Source organism: Mirounga leonina, unplaced genomic scaffold (assembly GCF_011800145.1).
Source record: "Mirounga leonina isolate KUSES-001 unplaced genomic scaffold, KU_Mleo_1.0 Mir_82, whole genome shotgun sequence".
NCBI classification, from domain to species: Eukaryota; Metazoa; Chordata; class Mammalia; order Carnivora; family Phocidae; genus Mirounga; species Mirounga leonina.
The window spans coordinates 5,239,380-5,264,958 of NW_023270825.1; the positions used below are offsets into that span (position 1 = coordinate 5,239,380).

The 25,579-nt window shown below is 58.6% G+C and overlaps 1 protein-coding gene across 1 annotated transcript; it reads right to left on the reverse strand.

Annotated features, from left to right (window-relative positions):
- HHIPL1 (HHIP like 1) lies at positions 1–25,516 on the reverse strand. Its single transcript, XM_034992290.1, has 9 exons — positions 25,247–25,516; positions 18,353–18,999; positions 15,563–15,706; positions 13,067–13,395; positions 12,476–12,602; positions 10,289–10,434; positions 7,271–7,352; positions 3,816–3,898; positions 1–1,541 (listed from the first exon to the last, which is right to left on the reverse strand). The coding sequence occupies exons 1-9, from the start codon at positions 25,514–25,516 to the stop codon at positions 1,006–1,008; spliced, it is 2,364 nt and encodes a 787-aa protein (XP_034848181.1). The 3' UTR covers positions 1–1,005.
- Between the last annotated feature and the right edge of the window lie 63 nt (positions 25,517–25,579).

Here is a 25,579-nt window from a genome sequence, read left to right on the forward strand (position 1 = left end):
GGGGGTTGGAAACAGTCATGTTGTTGGCACAGCTTCGGGTGACAGAGCATCAGTAGTCTTTCTGGACCCCTGGGGGGGATGCTGGAGGAATCAGAGGGTACCCTGGGATTTCACTGAGCAGCGTGGGGATAGAGAGGACCAAGGTGGTTCCAGTGGCCCCAACACAGCCTTTAAAGTAGAGAAACCTGATGCCCCCCCTCATTCACTGGGGGGTCCTGGTGCTTGGAATGGCCAGGTGGATAGCTTCTGTCCCAGTGAGCCCTGGAGAGTCAAGTCTCAGGGCCCGGGGCCCCAGCACTGTCCCCAGAGCATCCACATGGACCCAGCATGATAATGATTTCCGAGATGACCAAGAGGCTTCTCCCAGAGGTCATCCAGAACCCCCTTCCCCCAGCCAGCCCTCCCCAGATGCTCACTTCCCCAGGCAGCCTGATCCTCGCTCAGACGGCCATGGCCCACAGTTCACTCTGGGCTCATCGGTCTAACAGCTTCCCTTTGCCCCACTGGATGCCTTCCTGTTCTCTTCAGCACCTCTACCTGCCGGGCCACCTGCCCATGCTCTCTGAGTCACCTTCTGTAGGCCACGCTCCAGATGGTCCAGGGCCTTCCACTCAAACCCTGGGCAGGACAGGCCTGGTCCCCTCCCTCAATCTGCCAGCTATGCCTCTGTTAATGCGGCCAAGGACCATGTCTGCCCTTGAAGGGTGGTAGCCCTCAGTGCTGAGGATCCATGGCCAGACTGTGCTCCTGCATGTGCCGGAGATGTTTGGAGGTAAGAAAAGAACACCTGGGGCTCGTGACCACACAGACCCCAACACACTGTGGCTTCTGGTCTGCGGAAGACACGTGGGCAGGGACACAGCACGGGAGCACTGCACACACCTCACACGCGCCCACAGGACAGCATTACAGATGGGCCCCCTCTGCCCGCAGGCTTGTGCGCGCACCAGGCGCGCTCGGGGCGGAGGGCCCCTGCCAGGCTGCGGCCGCACGGAGGGTGCTCGCCTACAGGTCAGGGTCCTCGTGGCTGCACACGACGCCCGCGTCCTCCTCGTGCCCGCAGTTGTGCGTGCCCACGCCGGCGTGCGTGCACTCCAGCAGGTTGCGCTCGCTGCCCGCGCAGCGCACGTCGTCCAGCAGGATGGGCAGCGTGCCGCCCTCGCCAAACTGGGCGCGCTTGGTGGCCCGCACGGCGTGCGCAAAGCCCAGCTGGCGGCACACGACGGCGGCAGCCTTGGTGTCCCAGGCGTCGTCACACACGGTGCCCCAGCGTCCACCCGCGAACACCTCCACACGCCCGCGGCCCGGACTCAGGCCCGCGGGCCGCACCAGGCGCACGGCGCCGTCCGAGGGCGCGGGGTCCGCCGTGCCTGGTCGACCCCGCCGCCGCCCGCCACCCCTCCGGCCGCCGGGTCGCCGGGTGGGCCGTGCGGGCCGCGGGGTGAGCGCGGGCGGAGCAGCTGTGGGGCGGCTGCGGCGGGGTGCCTGGGTGGGCGCACGCGCCGTGGGCCGTGGGGTGCTCTCTGCCCTCCGGATGAATTCTGCGCGGAGGAAGAGCGTGCGGTCAGAGGGACCCCAGCCGCCCAGCCCACCCCAGCTCTCCACCACGGAATGCAGACCCCTAGGGAAAGATGTTCTCATTCGGCCCTCCAGTCCGACCCTGAGGTTGGGGTACCTCTTGGGGATACCAGCCTGGAGCTGGTGCGGGGTGCTTCTTCAGTCATTCTGCAAACACTCGTTAGCAGCTGCTTTGTGCCAGTCTGCTTCTGGGGTCCCCCCGCCCCGCCCCCAGTCTTGCCCTCCTGGGAGTCCCTAGTCTGGGAGCAGGGATGGGGGGACAGCCCCTCCCACTGTTAACTCATGAGCCCAGTGGAAGAGAAGTGTCTAGGAGGGCTTCTCAGAGTAAGTGACCTTTTCTGGTTCCAGTCTTTGGTTCAGGGGTGAGGAAGCTGAGGCCCACTGATGGGGAAAACCAGCTGAGGATCTAAGGCAGACAGGCAGGATGGGAACTGGCCTGCCCAGGGCCGGACAGGGCAGGGTGAAGTCTCCCCTCCACGCTCCCAAGGCTGCTGGCTGGGGGCTGGGGCCCACCCTGACCAGAGAGAGGGGGCAGGGTACCCCAACCTTCTACCCCACCACAAGGCCTGGATACAATAGGCATGGGGAGCTGAGGTGGGCAACTCCCTTTGTCCCGGCAGCACCCCAACACTCACACTCAGCCCTGGTCAGCCACAGAGATAAACCTCATCCCGCATGAGACACTCTGTCTGGAGAGGCGAACTCCCAGACTACTCCCCTACTATGGGGAGGGACCCCAGGGTCACCAGTCCGAAGCCCTCTAACCCCCCACCTCAGCTGAGATGACAGCTGACGAAGGGCCTTGATTCAAGGCCAGGAGCAGGTCAGGGCCAGGAGCACGGGGACGTGGGCCAGATGCTCCCCCTCCCTGCACCCTGGCCCCGACTCAACCCGCAGGGAACGACTTCCAGCTCCCCGGTCTGCTTTGGCTCTTGCTGGTCCCGCTGCCCAGACTGCCCCCCACGGTGCACCCTTCCTCTTCATTCCAGCCTCAACCCTCAGCCTCTGGGAACGCCCCACCCCCACCCCGGTCCTGCACTGCTCTGGGGCCCCATGACTGCTGGCACACACTTCTGTAACAGCCCTGGGACAATAAGTGACTTCTCTGTCTGTCCCAGCCAGCACAGGGCCTGCTCTGACTTCTCCTATGGCCCCAGCATCCAGCACGGAAGGGGTGATGATTGAAAGTGCCAGAAACTGCTGAATGAATGGAAAACTGGCCCAGGCCTGAAACCAACTGCAGCTAGAATTAACTTCCCCAAACACTGAGCTCATTCCTTCCCCCAACTGTCCTCTGCTGGGGGCTCCCCTTCCTCAGGGCCGCCCGCCCCCAGCTGCCAGGTGCCCAGCCTCCCCCTCTTCCTGTTCCCCTGCCCCTCAGTCCACCAATGGGTCCTCGATCTGTTGGGCCCACTGGGCCCACTGAAGGATTTCCTTTGGCCTGCAGGGTGATTTTTAAGATTTTGAGCCAAAGGTGCCAAAATTTGCAAATGGAGAGATTATATGTAACAACCTAAGGAGGCGGGGACCATGTCTGTCTTGCTCAGCAATATGTCCCCATGGAAGCACGCGTGTGTGGTAAGTGAATGGACAGACGGATGGATGGATGGATGGATGGATGGATGGATGGATGGATCCATTTCCCACCTCTCTTAAGAACTGGATGGTCTGACAGCACTGTCTCTATGCTCCCACAGGGCCCAGGGGAACAGACCCCTCACAGACCCCTCGTCACGCCTGCCCTTTCAGTTGGCCCCAGATGCCAGGGGTCATCATTTGTGGCCTTGCTTGGCCCTCAGGTCATGAGGGTTTGTGCCCACCTCCCTCCCCACCAAACTTGTCAAACAGAACCAGCTTACGGCAGCCCCAGGCAGATGCCCCCTCCCCTGCGGCACCTGCATCGAGAATGACTCCTTCCAGTCTTGCTCTCACACAGATATACCTGCTATCTGTCTGTCCCGAGGGCTCTGAGTGTACCTGGCTTAAGCCATCCCTCCCCTTCCCCTGCCCCCCTCTGAGGTCTGCAGCCCCTTGGGGCCACTCACCCGCCTGGGTTCAAGGAGCTCCACCCACGTTAACTGAATATCTAACGGGTGCCATTCCCAGTGCTAGGCATCAGGGGCCCAGGAAGGGCATCCAGGGCCAGCCTGAAGGACCCATATCTGCTGGAGGAGCAGCTGGGCCCCGGGTCACAGGAGCTCCCCTCCCGCGTTGTGTCCTTGTTGGCAGGCACTTACTTTCTTTGGGCACAAACTGGATGAGGCGGCTCCTCACCTTCACCTGGGCAGGCTGGATCCGACACTTGCCGGGTGGTGCCCGTCTGCCAACACACAGGAGGTCATGAGTGCCACCCTGGGAGCCTGCCCTGAGCATGTCCCTCTGACACCCACTCTCCCCTGGCAGCCAGGCACCTGTGCATTCAGGCCTGGGCAGAGGGGGACGCAAACAACAATGGTGGCCATTGGTGGGGCACCTACCGCGTGGCCCCCAGGGCTCTGGGAGCCCAGCCCCAGGGCAGAAATCTTGTATCATGGTCTGCCAGGTGTCCACTCAGTGTCTGCTTTTCAAGAGCCCAAGGGCCGGTGGCTCAGGAGAGGCTGAGCTTCTGATTCAGAGCATGAACTGTCTTGGGAACGTGATCAAATGTCACAGCCCCTTTCCTTCCACCACCAGCCCTACTGCTGTAACTGTGACTGCAGCCTGATCCCTGCACCCCACCCTGGCCCCTGCACCCCACAGCCTTTGAGGAGAGTCTCTCTCTCTCTGCCCCTCTGGCCCTGGATTTTGGTTCTGCCGCATCGGAGGGAAAGGTAAGCCGATCTAAAGATAAAGGGTTGGAGAGAGGCGCAGGGCTGGCAGCGGAGATGAGGGATGGGGGTGGGGTGAGGGCGGGGCTTCAGAGAGGCGGGGGGGGGGCGGAGAGACGCTTCTGAGAAGGGTTACCAGGGCTCTGAATTGGGTCTCCTCTGACATCTCCAAGGGGCACAAGTAAGGCATGGAATTCCATTTTAATTAGCTTTTGGCTGTCGATCTGAGTCTTTGAATGGGACCGACCCTATTCTGGGACTGGCCCACGTGGGTCCAGACTTCAATAGGTTCCAGCAGCACAATGGAAAAGCCCGAGGGGTGAAGTGGCCATGTGACAGGAGGTGGCTTCCAGACAGGCCTGGCCAAAGAGGGAAACTGAGGAGGGGTATGGGTCTTTCCCCCCAGAGGTTGAAGAAACACAGCCAGTCACCCACGCTTCCCAAAGCTGCGGAAAGAGTGGGTTTTGCTCTGAACCCCAGATAATATCCACATGCTGCAGACAGACCCAGCACGGTTTTGTTCCTTAAGGAAATGATGTAAAAAAAAAAATCTTTTAGGCAAAAGGTAGGAGATGCACCCCTAAATGCCACAGTGGTTTTGTCTGGGCAGTGATAGATGCCCCCACCCCACTCGTCCACTCCGCAGTTCTTCATTCCCGTGTTCTGTGATGCAGCCTCTATGCAGGATGTTGTGGGTGCAAAGAAAGATATGCATTCCAAAAGAGAAGCACAAAAGAGATGAGGGAGGGCAGGAAGGGAAGGAGTCTAGCCTGTTTCTGGCTCCTCCCTCCAGGGGACCTTGAGCAGAACTCTCTAAGCCTTGGGTCCCCTCCGTTGCATGGGGAAAATGAGCCAATAGCGAAAGAAAGGTACCTCGTGGCAAAAGGAGAGGGTGGGTCTAAGGCAGCCTCTGACATGAATTACATGCTCCATATATGTGATATTTCCTTAGAGAAGCACTCTTTAAAAAAAAAAAAAAGAGAGAAATAAGCTTAATGTCCATGGAACGGGTAAGATAATTGTGGCCCAGTGACTCAATAGCCAATTACACAGCCATTCAAAATGACGCTTTCAAGAGTGATGTTGCAACGTGGAAATATTTATACAAAACAGGGAAAACGAACAAAGAAAAATGCAAAGTTTGCATGTGTTCCTCGGCATCGCCATAAATCTGGGCGCTAGCAGATGAAGCCGGGGGGACCTTGGGGAAATGGGAAGGAGGGATGAAAGGAGGAAGTCCTTATGTGTTTCTTGATAAATAATGTCAATAATGAATAGGTTTGTGTTTAAAAAAAAAAAGTGTGGTCAATAAGGAATGTCTGAGAATCTGTCATAGACCAGAGGAAGCTAAAGAGACACAATGATTGAAGGGAATGTGGGATTCTGGGTAGGATCCTAGAGCAGAAAAAGGACAGTAGGAGAAAACTAGAGAAATTCTTTAATTAATAGGAATGTACCAACATCGGTCCATTAACTGTGACTAGCGTACCATGACGTCACAAGATGCTAATGACAGAGGACATCGAAGAGGGATATATGGGAAATTCGGAACTATCTTTGCAAATTGTCCGTAAATCTAAAACTACTCTAATTTCTTAAAATGATTTTTTTGAAAGAGTGATGGTGTTTCAGGATTTCTCCAAATCCAGGATGTTTCAAAGGTGAGGGTAACTGTCCGCATCAGGGGCTGCTGGATGTGAGTGGATTCTTTGAGGGCCCGGGGCGGGGGGTGGGGGTGGGGGGAGTTGGGCTGGGGGTGGGCGCAAGCTGTGCACATGTGGGGCTGCTCGCTCAGGTGCTGAAAGGAGGTACAGAGCGGTGGGAGGCCAGCTGAGAAGCAAAACTGAAGGGCTGCGAAGGAGCTTGAGAAATCAGATCATCCATTCATTGGTCAAACACGCCCAGAGTCTCTGCTCTATGCTCCGGGCCAGGCCCAGGGCCGGCACTGACTTTGAAGGGGTGGAGAGGGCAGTCTTAGCCCTTGGAGACTCCCGAGCCAGGGGGAGATTACAGATTATGGGTCTGAGTGGTGAGAGCCAGGGGGAGCACTGGACAAGGCCTGGAGGGAAAGGCCCCTCAGAGACAGTGAGGCCTAAGGGTCAAGGGGTGGGGATATGCAGTCACGGGGTCAGAGCGGGGCTCTGGAGCCAGCTGCCTGTCCCAAGCCCAGCTCTGGCTCTGGCTGGGAGGGGGGCTCCCGCCTTTATAGGATTTCCACCTCTGTAAACTAAGCAGCTGAGAAGTCAAGGAGTTGTACATGGAAAGAGTCAGAACAGCACCTGGCACTGAATTAGTGGCTCTACGTAGAAGCAAAGCAGATGGAGATGGACATGGGAGGGCCAGGGAGGTGTTCGGAAAGCCCAGCATGTTCCATACAGGAGCCAGTGAGTTGGTTTCCCCAGGGGAAGGTGGGACTGCCGGGGGGAGGGCAGCCCCATGGTGGGGACAGGTGGAGATCAGGGTGTCGCAGGCAAGTTGAGGGCTGGGGGAGGTGGTGCCCGGGGTGGGTGGCCCAGGAAATGAGGAGTGAGGGGCGAGTCAGAGAGGAGAAAGGATGGGGTCAGGTGGGGAGCAGGCCAGAAAGCCAGGTCAAGCCCGTGATTATCTGGCCCAGACGGCATCCTTGGCCTCCTCCTACCATGAGTAGAGCTGGATTTGAGGTGGCAGATCCAGTTTTGAGCCCCAGGTCTGCCCCTCACCAGCACTATGGACCTGGCCGGTCACTTCCCTTCTCTGGGTCTGTTTTCCCTTCTGAAAAATGGGGCTATGAGTCATACCCTCCTCCCAGGGGGTGGTGGAGAGGACAACAAGACAATGGAGACGGGGTGGGGGTGGGGGTCCTGGCAGACAGCAGGAGTCCAGGCAGTGCAGTGGGCGGGGCTCACCTGGAAGGGTCGATCACCTTGTAGACAACCCCACGGGCCGCTGTGGCACTCGGCACGCCTGTTGACATGAAGTACAGCTCCCCTTGGGCGAGAAACCAGGCAAGGAGTGAGAACACTGCCTGGAATATGGTCCCGGCCAGGCCCCTGACCCCGGGCCACCCCCCAGCTCCCCTCAGGCTCTGAAAGGGACCCCAACCTCAAGGAGGTCTGTGTAGCCCTTCAGCGCCCAGAGCTGGAACCAGAGGCCGAGAAAGAACCAGCTGCAGGCCGCTCTGCCCGGACTTAGCCAAGTTCTTGCCTCCTGCTGGGGACCCAGCCCCGCCCTGGGCCCTGCTTGGCCTCACGCCCAGCGCACACAACCTCTGGGCACAAGTGAGGGTCCACAGCCCAGCTCCCCAGCTGACTGCTACCGGGTGACTCCAGGCACATGGGGCTCCTTGAGCCTCCGCTTCCTTATCCCTACCACGGGATGCCTCATGGACGAAGGATTAAAGGAGCACAGAGTAAATGCTCAGTCAGTATTAGCTATTGTCATTGCTATGACAGTCATCCTCCAGGATCCGGGTCCCGCCAAGGCCTTGAGGCCAGAGTCTCTCCACTGACCCGAAGGCACCTTCTGGGCAGGTGACGGGCACAAGAGTGCACGCTTGGGGGGTCCCTGGTGTGAACCCCAGCCCCTGCATGTAGCCCCCTGGGAGCACCGGCGGCTCTGGGACAGTCCCACTTGGAGCCTCAGTCGAGTGTCCTCGACCTCTCAGGGCCCCTGGCACCACGGATGCTCTCAGTGAACGCGAGTTCTCTCCCTCCTCACCCTCATCCCAGCCCCTGGCTCTCGCTGCCCAGGAAATAGGCTTCTTTATTCCTATCTTATAGAAGCTCAGAGAGGTTAAGTGACTTTCCAAAGTCACACAGCTGGTGAGTGGTGGAGCCAGGCCTGGAACTCAGGAATGTCTGCTGCCCCCAAGCCCTCACATGTAGAACACATGGTGGCTGGGGGGCACAGACACCTCCCATGTGTGATTCAGTGTGGTGGTTCAGCCATGCTTATATGTCTGCCTTTGCAAGAGGACACTGAACGTTCTCCCGAAGATGGGGGCGGTCCCCAAGGAGAGACTAAGACAGACAGAGAGGTGAGAACTCTGAGGAAGGCATCTTTGTGGGGACCGATGCAGTCAAGGAGGGCTGCATGGGGGTGGCGTCTGAGAATCAAGGCCCAGGAAACCCAGGGATCTCCACAAAGGCAAAGACGCTTGGGGGGCCAACTTGTGTAACTGGGGTAGACCAGCTTTGGTGGGGAGCTGGGGGCTGGGGAGGGCAGGATGCTGAGTGCTGAGTGACCTCTGACTCCCCTCCAGGAGCACCAGCCCTGCTTTGGTGAGGGTGCTGGGGGTGGTTAATTGGTCCCCAAGGTGATACAACCACACCCTGGCAAGAAAGCCCCTGCTGGAGTACCCAAAGGCACAGACATGAATTTGCTGTGCAGTCTTGGGCTGTCGCTTCCCTCTCTGGGCCTCTTTCTGAAGAGAGGCCTCTGGGAGCCGCTGTCCCCACCTAGCTGTGCAGCCCTCACACCTACTCTCCAGCCCCCTGGAGCGACCCAAGTCGCCCTGCACACGCTGCTCCCTCTGCCCGGAATGCCCTTCTCCGTGGCCTTCCTTTGGCTGACCAAGCTCGAGCTTAGGGCCCTGCTCTGGGAGGCCTCCAGGCGCCAGGTCGGGTGCAGTACTCCCCACCCCCCCCTCTGTAAAGGGACAGGCCTGCACCAGGCACACTCCTTGGCCCCCAACCCCACGCACGGGGAGGGGGGCCCACCGGCACTGCCCAGCCCTACCCAGGGCCACACTGCCCTCTTCTGGGGTGTGCTGTCTCCGGAGGACCAGGCCAGCAGAGGTCCTTGTTTTGCAATTTGCAAGTGTCAGAAGAACAACTAGAGAGCTGGAGCCGGTGGCTGGGGGAGGTTTGTTTGTGTTGGACCCCAGGGCTCTGTGCCTTCCAGGGGCGGCCTGCCCAAGCTCACAAGCACGCTGCCCATGGGCCGTGTGATTCCAAGTAGGCTCCTCCCGGCTATCGGTTACTTGATGTCATTCGGAGGCCTGAACAAGGGCCCCTTGGGAACTGCACCTTCCAGGCCCTGCCCCTGGGGTGGGGGGTGGGGGGCGCACCTCCTTCCAAAACACATTAACCCCCTACTGACCAAAAGAAAGGGCTTTCAAGGCCCAGTGGGCTTGGGAGGGCAGTGGGGGCTGGGGCTGCCCTTTTGAAAATCTAGATTGTGAAGGGTGTCAACCAACAAAGGTTTCCCAGACTTAGGCCTGGGGGCTCTGGGCACTGGGCCCTGCAGGGGACACCCCTCCAAAGGCCCCTGGGTGGGCGTTGCCTAGCAACCCTGCCAAGCATCCCCCAGGCTCCACTGGGGGCCCCTCAGCTTTTGTCCAGGGACAATTGGGGCCAAGGACAAAGGCAGGACGCTGGAGCAAGATCCAGCCTCCATGGCCCCTTATCCTCTCCCCTTGCTCCCTGTTCCTTGCATTGAAAATACAAGAGCCTGAATGAGAACCCACTAACAAGTGGGTCAACAAAGGGTGTTCAAGAAGGCGGTGTCTACCCAATTTCTGAAGATAATGTGGCTTAATTACGTAGGCCAGACTTCTTGGCCATGAGGAACCCAGGGTAGTAGACTTCTGGGATACATTCTTCCCCCACGCACCTGCATTTCCACCATTACAAACCCTTTCCTGGTCGGCTCACTCCACGGCCTAGAAGCAGCCCTGCAGGGAGTTGAGGGCTGGCACATTGCTCCCACCTTCCAGAGGAGAAGACAGAAGCCCAGGATGGTGAGGACCGATGCCCAAGCGAGGTCTCAGACTACTGCACACTTGCTCCCCGGCCCGAAGGGGGTTTCAGGCCTGAGACTCCATCTCTGGAATCCCACCCAGGCCAGAGGACCCACAGGGTGGGGGCATCAGTCCCAGGCATGCAGCCTGGACGGAGAGGTCTCGGGGCCTCAGGAGTGCTCACCAGCCTCATCCTCAGCAAAGGAGATGATATGAGGGTAGTAGTTGTTAATGAGGCCCGGGAACGCACAGGTCTGGCCTCGTCCCATGCAGATCTCACTGTACTGCCACTGGCCTGTGTCCAGGTTCTCTCGGAGGGACATCAGACGCCTGCAAAGAAGCATGAGCTGTGGGGTCATGCCTGGCAGGGTGCCCAGGGGAACCCCACCCACAATCCACCCACCCATCCATCCACCCACTCATATATTATCCATGCAACCAGGACCATACAGCATTTGCAGGATCCAGGGTAAAACATGCATGCAGGGCCCCTTGTTCAAAAAGTACTAAGGATTTCAAGGCAGCGACAGCAGAACATTAAACCAAGTGTGGGCCCTTCTGAGCATGGGGTCTGTGCATCCACACGGGCTGCACATCCGTAAAGCTGGCCCTTGAGGTTCCCTGCTAGCCCAGTGGTCAGGATCCGGTGCTCTCATAAAGCTGGCCCAGCGTGCAGTCTTCACTGGGTACCTCCAATGCAGCAGAAAAGGGCAGGGGAAGGAGACCAGCTTGTCCCCTGCCCCCTCTGCTCAGCCCCAGCCGCTGACCCACAGGAGGCAGTCAGAAGCTGCAGAATCCTCCAAGGCTGGTGACCAGAAGTTCGTGCAGACTCTGGAGCTGTCTCCACTCCGGAGCATGAGGTGGAGCTCCGGCATCTTCAGAATATGCTGATCTTGCCCTTACTCCCTTCTGCACCTGTCAATCACCAGGCCCTGCTTGGATGTACCCTCCTCTGGGGAGCCCTCCTGACTGCCCCTGTGCTGGGCACCCCCAGCACCGTGCACGGGCTCTCTGAGGCCGGACTGGAGTGGACCAAGCATGGGTCTGTCTCCCTGACTCGGGTGCGAGGTGCTTTCAGCTCTGTTGCCCTAACCCTGGCACAAAGCCCGACCCAGTGGAAGGGCTTGGGAAAAGCTAGCAAAATTAGTTGAATCTCTGTGGTCAGGTGACTTCAGCAACCCTGGGGAACAGCAGAAGGGGTAAGGGAGAATCAGACATTGAAAGAGAGGCTTCGGGAAGCCTGGCTGGCTCAGTCAGTGGAGCATGTGACTCTTGATCTTGGGGTCATAAGTTCAAACCCCACGTTGGGGGTAGAGATTACTTAAAAATAAGATAAAATTAAATTAAAAATGAGTAAATAAAAAGAAAAAAGTTAATTATTTTTTTTAAAATCTTGACTTATTTTTTAAGCAATTTCTACACCCCACATGGGGCTCGAACTCATGACCACAAGATCAAGAGCCACGTGCTCTACCGACTGAGCCAGCCAGGCGCCCCTCAGCAGCACTTTTAAACCTTGTGCCAAGTGTATGTCTTCCTAGGGCCTCTAGGGCCCTCAGTTTTCTCCTCTGTACAATGGGAGAATGAGGTGGTCATGAGGCTCCACAGCTCTCTTTGGGAGAGTCTGACCCACAGGCCTAGGAGATATGCTCTCTTTTCTCCCTCCAAAACCTGTTGGGGTGTGACACATCCCAGCCCCCACCTCATGCAAACACACACACACACACACACCCTTTAGGGGTTCCGTGGGTGGGGAAGCACTGCCATAGGGTGTGGGGATTGGGCAGCAAGGCGCCCCCCGCCCCCATGGTCAGACCCTGGCTGGAGCGCCAGCTACCCCCTCCCCAGCAGAATGACCTCTCCGGCCTCTTCCAAGCGAATGCTCCCTGGAACCGCAGTCAGTCAGTGCAGTGACAGACACGTCCTGGTTTTCCCCAGAAGCCAGGTGGCCCAGAGTCCGTCGAGGAAGGTGTTCATGTTCCCCCCACCCCCACCTTCCACCTCTGCGCTCCCTGCCCCTCGGAACCTCGGTCAGGCCCGGAGCCCATGAACCTCGGGTGGAGGGGAAGACCAGCGGATCTGCACTTAAACAACCATCCCGTCTTTCGTCGGGAGCCGTGCCTCCATGGCGCTGCTTGAGGTCGCCAGCAAGGCTCAGGGAAGGTATCAGGAGAAGAGGGGCGGGCTGGGTGTTTGCTGAGACGTGACTCCAGACTTCCTCCCAGAGGAAGAGACCTGCCTGGCTGCGGCTGGGCGGTCGGGGTCCGAGAGCAGCTACGTGGGCTTGCACCTGCGCGTGCTCACACGCACAGCGCCCCTGGACTCCGCTTCTTACAGGGGCAGCAGCCGCTTTGGCGCAGGGGCCACTTACCCACTCATAAAATCGCCGAAAATGTAGAGGCCGTTCAGGTTGGGGTACTCACAGCCCCGGTACACATAGCCTCCCGTGACCGACTTGCCCAGTTTGTGCGGGTAGGCGAAAATCGGCAGCACGTCATCTGCACGGGGGGGGGGGAGAAGCTGGGATGAGCTTGAGGGTCAGCCCCTCCCCCACCAGGAGCTTGGCAGGTGGTCTGAGTCTGGAGGGGCAAGGGGAGGTGAGGTCGCCGGGAGGGCCCGAGTCGGGGGCCCCAGAGTGCCACGGAGGGGGGAAGGTGCCTACAGCTTGGGTAAAGCAGGGCCGAGAGAGCCTGGGTCTGCGGGGATGGGGGTGGGTGGGGAGAGCCAGGAGCAGCCCGGCAGCGCTGGGGAGGTGGGGGGAGAGGCGAGGGGAGATCCAGGATGGGGGACCCACGGGAGACCCACGGAGATCCAGGATGGGGGGAGAGGCGAGGGGAGGTCCAGGATGGGGGGCGGATCCAGGGTCAGTGTCTCCAGGGGCGTGGGGGGCAGAGGGAGGCGCTGGGCACAACCAGGGGGCGGATGCAGATCCGGGGAGGGGGGCCCCCGGGGGCGCGGTCACCGAGGGAGGCGTTGGTGCACAGCTTGCGGTCATAGCACTCGAAGCCTTCGCGGGCGCGCCAGCCGTAGTTGCGGCCGCGCTCCACCAGGTCCACCTCCTCGAACTTGTTCTGGCCCACGTCTCCGCAGAAGAGGCGCCCGCGGCCCGCGCCGCTCGCCGGGTCGCCGCGGTCGAACGAGCAGCGCCACATGTTGCGCACGCCCAGGGCGTAGACCTCGGGCCGCGCGGCGGGGTCGCCCACGAACGGGTTGTCGCGCGGGATGCGGTAGAGCGGGCCGCGCGCGTTGCGGTCCACGTCGATGCGCAGCACCTTGCCCAGCAGCGCCGACCTGCGGGCCGGGGCGGGGGGCGGGGGGGACAGGGCGCGGCTCAGGCTCGCCCAGCGCCAGGGCTCGCCCCAGGGCACCAGGGCGGCCGTGGCAGGGGCCGGGCCGGGTCAAGGCCGGCCTGCGCTGTGGGGCCAGAGACCCTGGCTCAGGTCCTCCCTAGCTGCTTACCAGCTGGGTACCCACATTCATTTATTCATTCAGTCATTCAGCATCCACCGGGCACCTTCTTACGTGCCAGGCTGCGGGAAGGGAAGGGTTGGACATACATACCCTCTATTGTCCCATTTAATCCTCACCACCAAACTTTTAGGTCGGTGAGTACTACTGTGATCCCCCCTTAGAGATGGGGCAGCTGAGCTCAGAAAGGTCACATAATGTGCCCCGTTGTCATACTGCTAGTAAAGAGCGGCCCAGACGGCGGGACCACAGAAACCCAAGCTCTTGGCCACAACACTCTTTCCAACTTCCCCATGCCTGTCTCCTCGCTGTCGCGTTAGGGAGCTTCCTCTCCCTCCTGCCTCCTCACAGGGTTGTCCTAGGGAGTGAAAACACTCCTAAAAATGACTCAGATGTACTGTTTTCTTCCAACGCCCAGGACAGTGACCGGCATGTAATAGGTGCTTATTCAGTGTTTGGTGAGTGAATGGCTTGCAATCAAAGTCAAGTGCACCATACAGGAGTACAGGGTAGGGCTCGGGGGCGGGGAGCGAAAACACTGCAGAGCTCAGCAGGAAATGGGAGGCTGAGGTTCTTGCTTTCTCTCTCACCATCAAGGGCATTGGGGAAAGAACCACCCCATGTCAGTGAGCCAGACAGGCCTCAGAGGCCCTTCACCCCATACTCTACACCCACCACCCCTACCTCAAAGATGAGGCCACCCAGCCTGCAGAGGGGGACAACTTGCCCTCTCCCCCAGGCAGCTGTGGGCTGGAACCTAGGCCACTCCCATGGTACCAGGAGACATCCGCTTCTGGGGCCCCGGGAGCGAGGAGACCTCAGGACTCGTGCTCCAGAGCACCTCCTTACCAGCCGGCTCTCCTCGCTGGGAGCACTCTGGTGCACCCCCCTCCCCGCCCCGGCTGCTTGTATGCACATTTCTGCAGCTGTGTACCCTCATTCCAGCCTAGCGTCCGCACCCAAGCCTCCCGCTCACCATCAGACATCTCACCAGTGTCTTCTCTAACCGTGTAAGAGGCTCCCACCCAAAGATGCCCCATGGTTCATCCCCCATTGTGGTCTTTTAGGTCTTGCCCCAAGGAGTCCCCCTGACACACTCCAGCCTACTCGGCACCAAGCCGCAGATCACAGCCCTGAGCCCACACGCTGTGCAGCCGGCTTCACGACGGAAGTGGGCAAAACTCATAGCAGCAAAATAATGTTTTAAGTTCTGTCCAATTATCCACAAATCCTTAATTTCTGTTTTCCCCACTACATCGCTAAACACATCCCAAACATGAGAAGGCTGCAGTGATTCTTACTGTCACGTATGAACACGTGCGTCACAGATTGTGAACACTTTAATTACTATAATCAACATCCTCGCTATTTTTACTTTCTGGGCTAAGGAAGGTTTTGTCATTTTAGCTAAGAGAATGGAGGAGGCTGCCCTAGATATCCTCATCGAAGCTCTGTGTGTGTGTGTGTGTGTGTGTGTGTGTGTGTGTGTGTGGAGTAGAATATTGGCAGGCCATCTGCTCAAGCCAAGAAGTAAGTAATGACAGCAAGACTATGCCTCAGTTTCTGGGCCATTGCAGGTGACCTTTGGGGCAGAACACCCTCAGGCTCATGCAGCCCCGCTCCGGCCAGCTCATGCTCCCCATTTGGTCTGGGAAAGCTCCCTTTCCTTCCTCTGGTTCAAGCAGGGCTGGACTGACTTCCAGCTCTGTGATATCCCTTATCAGGCACTTGTGACAAGTGGGTTCTGGGCCTGGCCCTCCATAAACAAGATCGCCTTTACTCCTCACGACAAGCCTCCCCCTGGGGATTATATTCTTCTCTCTAACGGGTGAGTGAAAGTGACTTGATGGGGGTCCCCCACTGGCTAGCGGCAGACTGAGCTGGGGCCCAAAGCCCTTTCTACTGCCCTGCGCTGCATGGCTGAGGAAGGAACTCCCCCTCCAGAAGAGTATGTAAACCAACCCACCGGCCAGCCAAAAGTAGAACATACTTGTTTTGGGCATTTCCAAACTTTCCAAAGGGGTCTCCGGCCATCCCGCCGTCACCAGTAAAGATGTAGAGGTACCCATCATCCCCAAACAGCAGCTGGCCCCCGTTGTGGTTCGAGGCTGGTTCTTCGATCTCCAGGATTATCCTAAAAGAAGATAAGCCACCCCCACCAAACAAACAAACAAACAAACACCAACCTCAGCCAAAAACACAAAACAAGATCACAGCAATAAAGCCTCCTCTCTCGGATGCCATTTCACAGTTGAAAAGACTTTTCATATATTTAATAGCAAGTGATTTTTATAAGGATCAAGTAGGCTGAGCAGGGATAATTCACTCCATTGTGCTGAGTAACCAGAGGCTCAGAGAGGTTGAGCAACTTGCCCAAGGTCACACAGCCCATAGGTAGCAGAGCTGGGACTAGAACTCAGGTCTTCCTACTGCTCCCCACCACTATCTCCCCAGTTGTGACCATGCAAAACTGTTGACCCAGTCACTGGCACAACTGGTTTCTTCATAATCGTAGCTACCCACATACCAGCCACTTAATGAGCAATTTCTACACACCCCTGTCACTCATTGTGTAATGCAGTTGCTAAGGAGGTCGGCTGCATGGTGTGGGTTGTGCTCAGCCACACACTCAACCCCTCAGCCATCTTCTTTACTGCCATGGCCTTCCGCTACATGGCTGGCCAGCTGGCTTCTGGTTAGGGTTTGGCAGTGGAGAGTGGAAGGGCTTCGTTGGCTTCTGGTGCTGTCTCCGGAAGTGGTCGATGCAGGAATGGGAACAGTGGCTCTCGAAGATGGACTCCTGGGTTCCACCCAGACATCTTGGTACCAGGAGCAGCAAACTTAGCAACGCAAAGACTTTTTCCCTTCTGTTCCCCTGGCTTCTTGCAATTACTAATCTTTGGGTAACTTTGACCTTTCCCTTTTCCTTCTCCGGATCTTCCCAATACCTTTGTAGCCAACTCCCTATTTGCTGAGGTTTTCCAGGATTGGTCATTGACTTACTAATCCCTTATTAATACAGATAAGAAAAACCAAGGCACAGAAAGTTCAAGTAAATTGAACCCAGGACTTGAGGGCTCCAGAACCAAGACTGGAAGCCTTTCTGTTGAGGCTAACACACATGACTTGGGGGGTGAAACAGAGCCCCAAACTCCAAGTCCTCCCTGAAGAGGGCAGCTCAGATTGTGAGGCGTCCACCTACCATGGGGATCCCAGCCCTGGGAACAGGGACTCAGGCAAGGATGACTACTCGGTCCTGGCCCCACCCTGAGTCCCTAACTCTTCCCCTGTGTGAGTCAAGTTCGAGGCTTGTACTTGACAGGTCCCCAGAGGACACTCACTGAACACTCACTCTGAAATAGGCTCCTCTGTATACTGTGTGTCCCACCTTCAGTTTTTATCAGGAATCACTTTTTAAAAGTCACGAGTGAAGCACATCCATCCTGTCCCTTTGCTTCTCCTCTGTGCAAGCCGTGTGATAAACTTGGTGTCTCTTGGAGAACGGGTTGTACAGCCCCGTGTCAGATAATGAGAATTAAGTTTACTCCTTTTGCTCTGGCTGCCAGGATGCTCAGAGTCAAAATTAATGCTGTATGACAAGACCTATATTAGCCCTCATGTTAACCAGCCTATTTGATTCCTTCTCCTTTTTATACTTTCAATGTCAAGATTGTACAGTTTTGTTAAATGCCCAATGTGCCATTATTTGCTTATTTGCCTCAGATTAGTCCTGGTTGGGCCCCTACCTGCTCTCTACTTCAGAGAACTCAGATCCTGTAAACTACATTTCCCATGCTCTTTTGCTGGCTGGCCTCCAGCTAGGGTCAGCCAATGGAAGGCACTGGCAGGAGACTGGAAAGTGGGAAGAAGGGAGAAGCGAGGGTATTTCTCCCCATATCTCTCTCTCTCTGCTTGGCCAATGTCTTGGCTGTAGCTGCCCCTCCTCTGTGGCCCCAGCTCCCCTGCCCAGGCCCACTGTGGTTCCAGGTGCCACTGAGTGGCCCCAGCTCTGGGGCTCTAGCAACCCCATCTTCTCACCTTGTCCCTCCAGCCTGAGAGGTGGAAGCAGCTTCCTCCCGCTGGGAAATTCAGGGTTACCTTACTTCCTCCCCAAGTTGCTCTTTCATTTCTAACTCCTGAGTAGCAAATTCCCAGTATCCAGTCCTGCCTGTTGACCTATCTACCTGGCAGAGGGTTTATTTTCCTGTTGGACCCAGACTGATGCATACGCCCTTCCTGCCAGGTTAGGTCAAAGCAGTTTTGAAAACAGTGAGGGGCACGGATAATACACAGAGAGGAGGCTTGTGTTGAGAGGAGTAGATAAGCCTGCTGGGGGCGGGGGGGGGGGGGGGGGGGGGGCGGGGGGGGGGGAGTGGAAGGTGGGGCTCAGGAGACAGACACACCCGGATTCCAGCTCTGATGTTTCCCAGCTGCGTGGCCTGGCAGGTCATTTTACCTCTCCAAGCCTCCACTTCCTCATCTGGGAAATGGGGAGTATACTACTACCCTCATCGGGCGTTAGGAGAATCGAATGGAATGAACCACCTACAGTGGCTGATCCGGGAGTCTGGACATGATCCTGGGGTGCTGTTTTGCGACTGTTCTTCCCCTGAGCCCACAACGCAGGGCTCAGCCCCCTCACTGGAGGTGATCAAGGATTTAAGATGGGTGCAGGCACACCCCATAGATTGGTCTGGTCCCACTGGTGCGAACCGGCGCTGGCCAGCCGAATATCAGCCCTGCCCACCCCCCTATCACCACCCCCTCCTGGGGAAAGCACCTCTCAGAGCTGTGGTCCACGGTGTTCGTGTCGTCTGCGGAGACCTGGAACTCGCTGATGCGGATCCACTCGTTGAAGCCGAACCCCACTGAGTAGTAGACGTAGAGCTTGCCGTTGTGCCGGAAGCTGGGGTGGAAGGCTATGCCCAGGAAGCCCCGCTCGTCGCCCTCCCAGGGCGAGGTGAGCACGGCCCGGCTGACGTTCAGGAAGGGCTTCTCCAGCCGCGAGCGGTCCGGCAGGTAGGCCCACACCAGCCCCACCTGCTCGGCCACGAAGAAGCGGTGGGTGCCGTCCTGGGCGTGCACCATGGCCACGGGGTTGCGCAGCCCGTTGGCCACCTCCTCCAGGCACAGCTGCAGGCAGCCCTTGGCGTCGGCCACCACGCGGCCCAGATTGGAGTTGAGGTTCTGGTTGACCAGCAGGTGGGGGAAGCAGTAGTCCGTGTCGTCCAGCGACAGGTAGCGGCAGAACTTGGCCCGGTTGCCCTCCAGGGCCCAGAGCTCTCGGTCGGGCGACAGGTGGCGGAACAGGCCCCGACACGTCTGCCACATGTCCAGACAGTAGTCCTCGCAGAGCCCGGGCACGGTCCGCAGGGGCGTGGCCGGGTCCTCGGCGTCGTAGAGGTGGGCCGCGTACGGCGAGCATTCCTGCAGAGACAGGGCAGGCCCAGGGATGCTGCGTGCAGGTGCGCACCAGCTGTGCGACTGCTGGCCGGGCACCCACCTCCTAGAGCCTCAGGCTGCTGGTCTGTAAAATGGGGGCAACGCCATCTGTCCAGCAACACGGGAAGTCTCACTGCGGGCAGCAACCTTCAGCTTCCTATCTCACCTTCTTCCTCGTGCCTTAATGCTTCTATTAGCACAAAGAACCACAACTATTACTATTACTACTGGCGGCAGCAACTGCCCTCGAGCACCTACTGTGCGCCAGAAAGGGCTGGAGCCGGTTTTATATACGATGCCTCTGCCCTATATCTGCATGACTTACTCCTTCGCTTTACCTGGTCCCCCACTCAAGGGACACCCCCTCAGAGACCACACATCCATCACCCCCACTACCTCCTAGCCTCTGACTCTGCTTAAAAACAACAACCCCCCTCAAGAAACCCCAAACCCAAAACCTTACCATGACCCGGCATCATAATAAAAATTAACGTGTTTGCGTGTTTACTGTCTTCCTTGGAACCTACATCCCATGAGGGCAGGAGTTTTGCCTGTCTGGTCACTCTGTGTCCCAGAACCTAAGACAGTGTCTAGCACATAGTAGGCCCAGAGTGAATGCTTAGGGAATGTGCTGGATACTAACTTACCCGACCTGCCCTTAACAGTGAATGGTGCTCCTATCTCCGTTACTCAATCTTCACAAGGGCCCATGAAGGGGAGAGTGTTACAGATGGGGAGACTGAGGCACAGGCCAATGTCATTCAGTGCCATTGGGTCAGCATGGAGGAGTCGGGGTTTGGTCTGGGGTCGACTCCGCTCTCCCCTGCACCATGGAGGCCGGCTCATGTACGCGGGCAAGGCAGTAACACCCATGCCCACATGTCCCCCTGGCCCCAGACCCCTCTTCCTCCACTGCTCAGGCACTTCAGGCAGGGTCCTGGGCTGTCCTCTGCTCTGGGGCAGATGGAACAACCGCCCTTGGTCTCCGCAGCCTCCCGCCGAGGGCTCCCCCTCTGATGAGACACTGGGGACGCCACTCAGTGCCCATATGGGCACGATCTGGAATGCAGAGCAGTTCACGTCTCCTGGGGCAAAACTTTGAGCCCTGGGAGGAGGGAGCTGATGGATAGAGGGTTCTGCGCCCCCCCCCCCCCCCCCCCGCCCAGCAGGCGGTCCCGATCCGCAGGTGGGATGGCTTCGTGGAGCCATGCTCCCGCCAGTTCAAGCATGCGTCGCTCGGAGCAGTCGCCAGCCCACAGCTGCCTCCTTGGCTCGGCTTTCCTTGGACCCCAGCACTCGTGCCTCTGGGTCCTCTCACCCCAAGAAGGAAATGACCCATGAACTTTGCCCCAGGTTCTGCTTTCTGGGAACCCAGGTAGAGGTGACAAACCTGACCAGACCTCTCCCCAGCTTCCGGCCTCCCGCACCCACCCCCAGAACTGAGAGGACCCCCCCATGGCACTCCCCGCTCCAGCATGAGAGTTAACACAGGTACCAGCAGCACCTGCTGATCCAGCTCTGCCCACAGCTCTGCCATCCGCTCCCGCCTCCTGCCCACCTTCTGTTTCCTGACCCTCCCGGCCAGTTTCGCCTCTGAGCCTCAGCACACACTGTTCCCCTCACAGGCATGCCCTTCCCTCAAACACAGCATTCTCTTCGTCCTTGAATAATAACCATGGCCAGCCTGGAGAAATAGTACTAACAATAATAACAGCCCTGGGCACTTGGGCAGATCATGGGCCAGGGCCTTGCTGGGTGCTCCAGTGAATCTACGTTTTCCCCCCAAGGCAACTGACTGCCGCCAGGAGGTATATTCTTATTCCCATTGTACCTACGGGGAAGAAGAGGCTGAGAAGGAAGCCCCTAACCAAGGTCACAGGCCAGACTGAACTTAGTGGGGTTGGAGGGTGGGAGAAAGGGAAAAGCCAGGGCATTTGCCCAGTCTGCTGGCTGGCTCCTAATACCACCCCCAAAGCCTAGTTAAGTGTGCCCCACCCCTGCCCAGAGCAGGGGCCTCAGCTCTGCAGGCTCTGTAAGAACCTCCCTTGGTTAGAGCCCCTGACCTGAGCTGAGGTCATTATTTATGTCTGTGCCTGGCACCCTCTAGCCCCTGCCCCGCCATGAGCTCAGCGGGCCAAGGTCTGGACTGACTCAGCTCTGGACCCCGAGAGGCCTCGGGGGATGCTCGTCCCGCACTAGGGGAGGCCCTCACAGCCATACACTCCCCTCCTCACTGGCAGGGCCAGGCTGGGTTCCAGCAGGAGGCCTCGAGGGGCAGAAGGTGGCAGACTGCCCTCTTGCATGTGTGTTCAGGTTCTGGGCCAGGGGCGACTTCTGCCCTTTAAACAACTGTGGTCACACCACAGCCTTGTCCTCCTGGCCCCTTAGTGCTCCTGTGAGGCTGAGGGCCACTTGGCGATGTGTGGTTGGTCTCTGGTCAGTCACTGTCCCGGGCCCAGACGAAGAAACCACGTTGCACATGTCCCCGTTTGCCGATGAGGCCTCTGTGCCGCACCATCTCTCCCACGGTTCCCCGGGAGCCTCCTATGTGTCCGGCCAGCCGCTGTGGGTGGGGCAGGAGGGTCTGGGTGCACATACGCCTCACTTAATTTTTGCAAGGTAGGGTCACTGTAACTCCCATTACATGGATGAGGAACTGAGGCTCTAGGAAGGCCACGTGCCAAGCAGTGGTCACACCGGGGCTCAGGCCCAGCCCTCACGATGTGTTGACTGGTGCTCTTCCCAGATTAGTCAGCGGTGTTTCATTCAGCAAGTGTTTCCTGGACACGGACTGTGAGCCAGACACCGTCCTCAGCTCCAGAGACACAATGGGAAGCAGAAGAGACTTCTGGAAGCCAGTCTCAGTGCCCTCCACTCATCAAAGCCCAGCCCAGAGCTAGAGAGGGAGCCCAGAGGGCCGCCAGGGAGCCAGGCTGGAATTTGAGCATCCGTGCCTCCAACGCTGGGCCTGGCAAGCCCTTACTCGCGGCCTAGGTACCCTTACTTACACACAGTGCAAACCTGGTGCCCAGACCTGAGTAATCGAAAAGCAGGACGGGGCGGGGGGTGTAATGATAGCTGCTAGGAAGGATGCTCAGCAACTGGCCCCAGAGCAGTCCGCGGAGGAGGCAGGAGAAAGGCCAAGAAAAATCGATCTAGTATCACACTGCTCAGCCGCCTGGGCCATCCAGTGTGGGTGCAAACAGCTTGCTGCCCTGAAATGGCCACTGTGGAGTTGCTGACATCCATGACTCATGGACCTGAGTCCCGAAGGTCTCTAATGTCCAGCACCTATTCCTTAGGAAGGCTGACTCTTTGTATGCAGTGTTCTCTTGGGAGGGTATTCCCTCCTCCCCCATTTCCACATCTGCCAAACTCCTATTCATGACTCCAGGCCTAACTGAGAAGTCTTGTCTGACTCCTCCATCCTCCCAGGGCCCTGAAAACAGGCAATATGACAAAGTCATTAAGGGAAGGGCTTTGGAGTTAGAGTGCCCTGGAGACTGAGTTTACCGTTCCCTGTGTGACCTTGAGCAAGTTCCTTAACCTCTCTGTGCCTGTGTCTTCATCTGTAAAAGGGGGAAGGAATTCAAACCTCATAGTTGTTGGGAGGAATAAATGAGATGATGCATGTGTTGTTCAGTAACTGCTCAAACAAGTCTGAACTATCAAGATGCAACTCAATGTTTCCTCTTCCAGGAAGCCTTCCCTGACTTTTCCAGGGAAAGTGCAGCCTTTGTCCCCATGCCCCATGGTGTTCAGTCACCCTTGGGAAGCCTTCTGTGCATTCTGGTAAGATCAGTGTGTCTGTCTCCTGACTTGAACAAGCTGGGCTTGTGACTTGCCAACTGCCTCTGGGCCCTGGACCCAGCACGGGGCCAGCTCCTAACAGACTCTGGGGAAACACGTCTGTCCAGTACATGCACCTGCAGAGCACGTTCCACGTAGATTTCCATCAGAAACCAAACTTTGATGCCTTCAGGTTATGCAGAGAGGCAAACTCAGTTACCCCGGAAGGCTGTGGTGCGGATGCTGGGAACCTGGGTGCCATGTGTCACAAGCTGCCTCTTCTCCTCTTGGTGACACAGGCACCCACTGGACGAGGGCAAAGCCCTCAGAAAGAGTCTGAAGGGGCCGGGAGGGACAGCTGCCCTCCAGCTAAGGAGCCATCTGGGCATCTGGAGGAGTTGCAGGTGCCAGATGGGGGCAGGTTCTGGAGGGGACCGGGGGAGAGAGCATGTTTTCCCGGTCTCTCTCCTGTCTGGAGCCCGTGTCCCTACCTACGGCAGATGCGAGTGCTCGGATGCTATCATTGACTGAACCTTGTAAGTAAGGCACCGTGGCCACCTCCTGGGGTGGAAATCAGGAGGTGCTGAATCCAGACACGGCCTTGGCTCACAGACAGCATGGTCCTCCCTCCAGCACTCTCCTGCCCTCCCTTGAGGCCCTGCCAGAGAAAGTGTGATCCAACCTCCACTCCTCTCCAAGTTCACTCCAGACATGAGGTCACTCTCAGAGACGCCTGGGGTAAATTGCTAGTAGCCATTCCACCCCTGGTTGCTCAAGGCCAAGCCATGCTGGGAAGATTCCCAAGGACAGAGGAAAGCCTCCTACCAGGGAGGGGTAGCAGGACTGACCCTTCCCTTCCTCTTCTGAGGACCCACCCACCTGATTTACTCTGCTGAGCCTGGCACATAGTAGGTGCTCAATTAACAAGTGTGGAGTGGCTACATGAACCCAGCTATGTGACCAGGGGTGGGAAGGGCTGGGTTCCAAGGAAGCCCCAGGCTAGTGAAGGAGGCAGATGCTTGACCAGACCATTCTGGCTCCCCTGAGATGCACAGCACCAGGGCTGAGCAGAACCTACCCACACCCCCAACTTTGCTTTCTGGTGCTCCTCAGGGCCCCCTCCCTCATCCACTCCCAGCCCCTCTTATTTCTGACCCAGATGGCCCACCCACACTGGCACCGAGTGTGGTCCACGTGCCCACCATGGCCATAACTGAGCTGTGTGACCACTGAGCAATCTCTGCCTCTCTGGGCTTTCCCTGAATCGGCCTCTGGGCCCCACTCCGTCCCTGCCTAGGGCCGAGAAGCCAGTGGGGGCCAAAGAGGCACTAGAGAAATCTAACCAGAATCCTCCACTGAGCCCTGAGTATGTGCCCTTTCGTCTGTGTGGCAACTCCGAGGGACGGCTAAGAGTGTCCCCATTTTAAAGATGACACAATGATGTACAGTGGTGACCTGCCCAGGGTCACATAGCCAGGAAGTGGCGGGGCCAGGATCAACCCAGTAAGTCTGACTCCAAGCCAGCCCTCCTGCCCCTGCCCTGGCTGGCTGAAGGGTGTCAGCTAGGCTGCCCTGCAGGACCCTTCCACCCAGGCTTCTCACTGCCAGCCCAAGGGCTTCCTGGCCTTGACTCCATTTCCCCAGGGATTCTGGTCAGTCACTTGGGAATCAGACCCATGCAGGAGAAAAAGAAACAGCTAGGGCACAATCCGGAGCCGGGAGAAGTAGGGGCTCTGTCCTCAGAGGGGAGATGGGACAGAGAGGTTACACCAAAGGGATGTCACTCAGGTGGTCTGAAAGGACGAGAGCCCCTCTGCCTGGTGGCGGCGCCCCCGGATAGAGGGCACAGCAGGAACCTCGGTAGGGGCATGGCAGGCCCCGCTCACCCCGGGTGTGAGCACCTTGCAGTTAGGTCCTGGAAGGGGGCGGGGGCTCTGAGACTGTGTCCTCAGGGCAGCGGAGGGGCCCTCATTGGGAACAGTGTCCCCCGCACCCCTCCGCAAACCCAAGTCCAGCGCATCAACCACGCTCCCTGCTCCCGGCAGGTCCAGGCTGCTCCCACCTCCCCTGGGGCAGCTCGGGCAGCACTGAGCGGGACAAAGGCTTCCCATCCTGGTACCCCCATAAGGGCGGGGCTCCTCGAGGCCAGGACACTGGGGGGCTGACTCCAGGAGGTCCCGGGACAGAGGGGCCCCCAAACTCCAAGGGGCTCTTTACATCGGTGTGTCCGCCCCTCTTGTTCCCAAGGGGAAACTGAGGCCCAGAGAAGGCCCAAACGGCGAAACTTAATGAATCGCAAAGCCCGGCTCCCCGCCCCGCGCCGAGGACCCCGCCCGGGGCCTCGGGGTCGCACGGCCGCCGCCCGTCCTCGATCGCCGCCCGGCGGGGCTGTCGCCGCCGCCCTCCCGCCGGGCCACCGAGGCCCCGACGCGCGCCCGCTCACCTGGCACAGCAGGTCGAGCGCGTAGCCGGCGCACGCGGCCCACTCGGCGGCGTCCATGCGCGCCGCCAGGGCTCCGAAGCGGCGGGCCAGCGCCGCGTCCCGCTCGGCCGTGCAGCAGCCGAAGGCCGAGTACTGCGCGCAGAAGCGCAGCGGCTGCGGCGGCCGGAAGGGCGGCCTGAAGTCCAGGCACTGCGGGTGCGCCGCCGCCCCGAGCGCCCGCAGCGCCAGCAGGGCCAGCAGCGCCCCGGGCCCGGCCCGCCCGCCCGCCATGCCCCCGCCGGCGCCCCGCTCCGCCAAGGCCCGCCCCGGCCGGCGCAGGGGGAGGCGGGGGCT

Coding starts and splice junctions, on each gene's coding strand:
- HHIPL1 (XM_034992290.1), bottom strand. CDS start 25,516: ATGGCGGGCGGGCGGGCCGGGCCCGGGGCGCTGCTGGCCCTGCTGGCG. Junction 10,435..12,475: donor TTCGGCGATTTTATGAGTGG/GTAAGTGGCCCC, acceptor GCTTCTTTGCAG/GCGTCTGATGTCCCTCCGAG. Junction 3,899..7,270: donor AAGGTGATCGACCCTTCCAG/GTGAGCCCCGCC, acceptor GTGTGTTGGCAG/ACGGGCACCACCCGGCAAGT.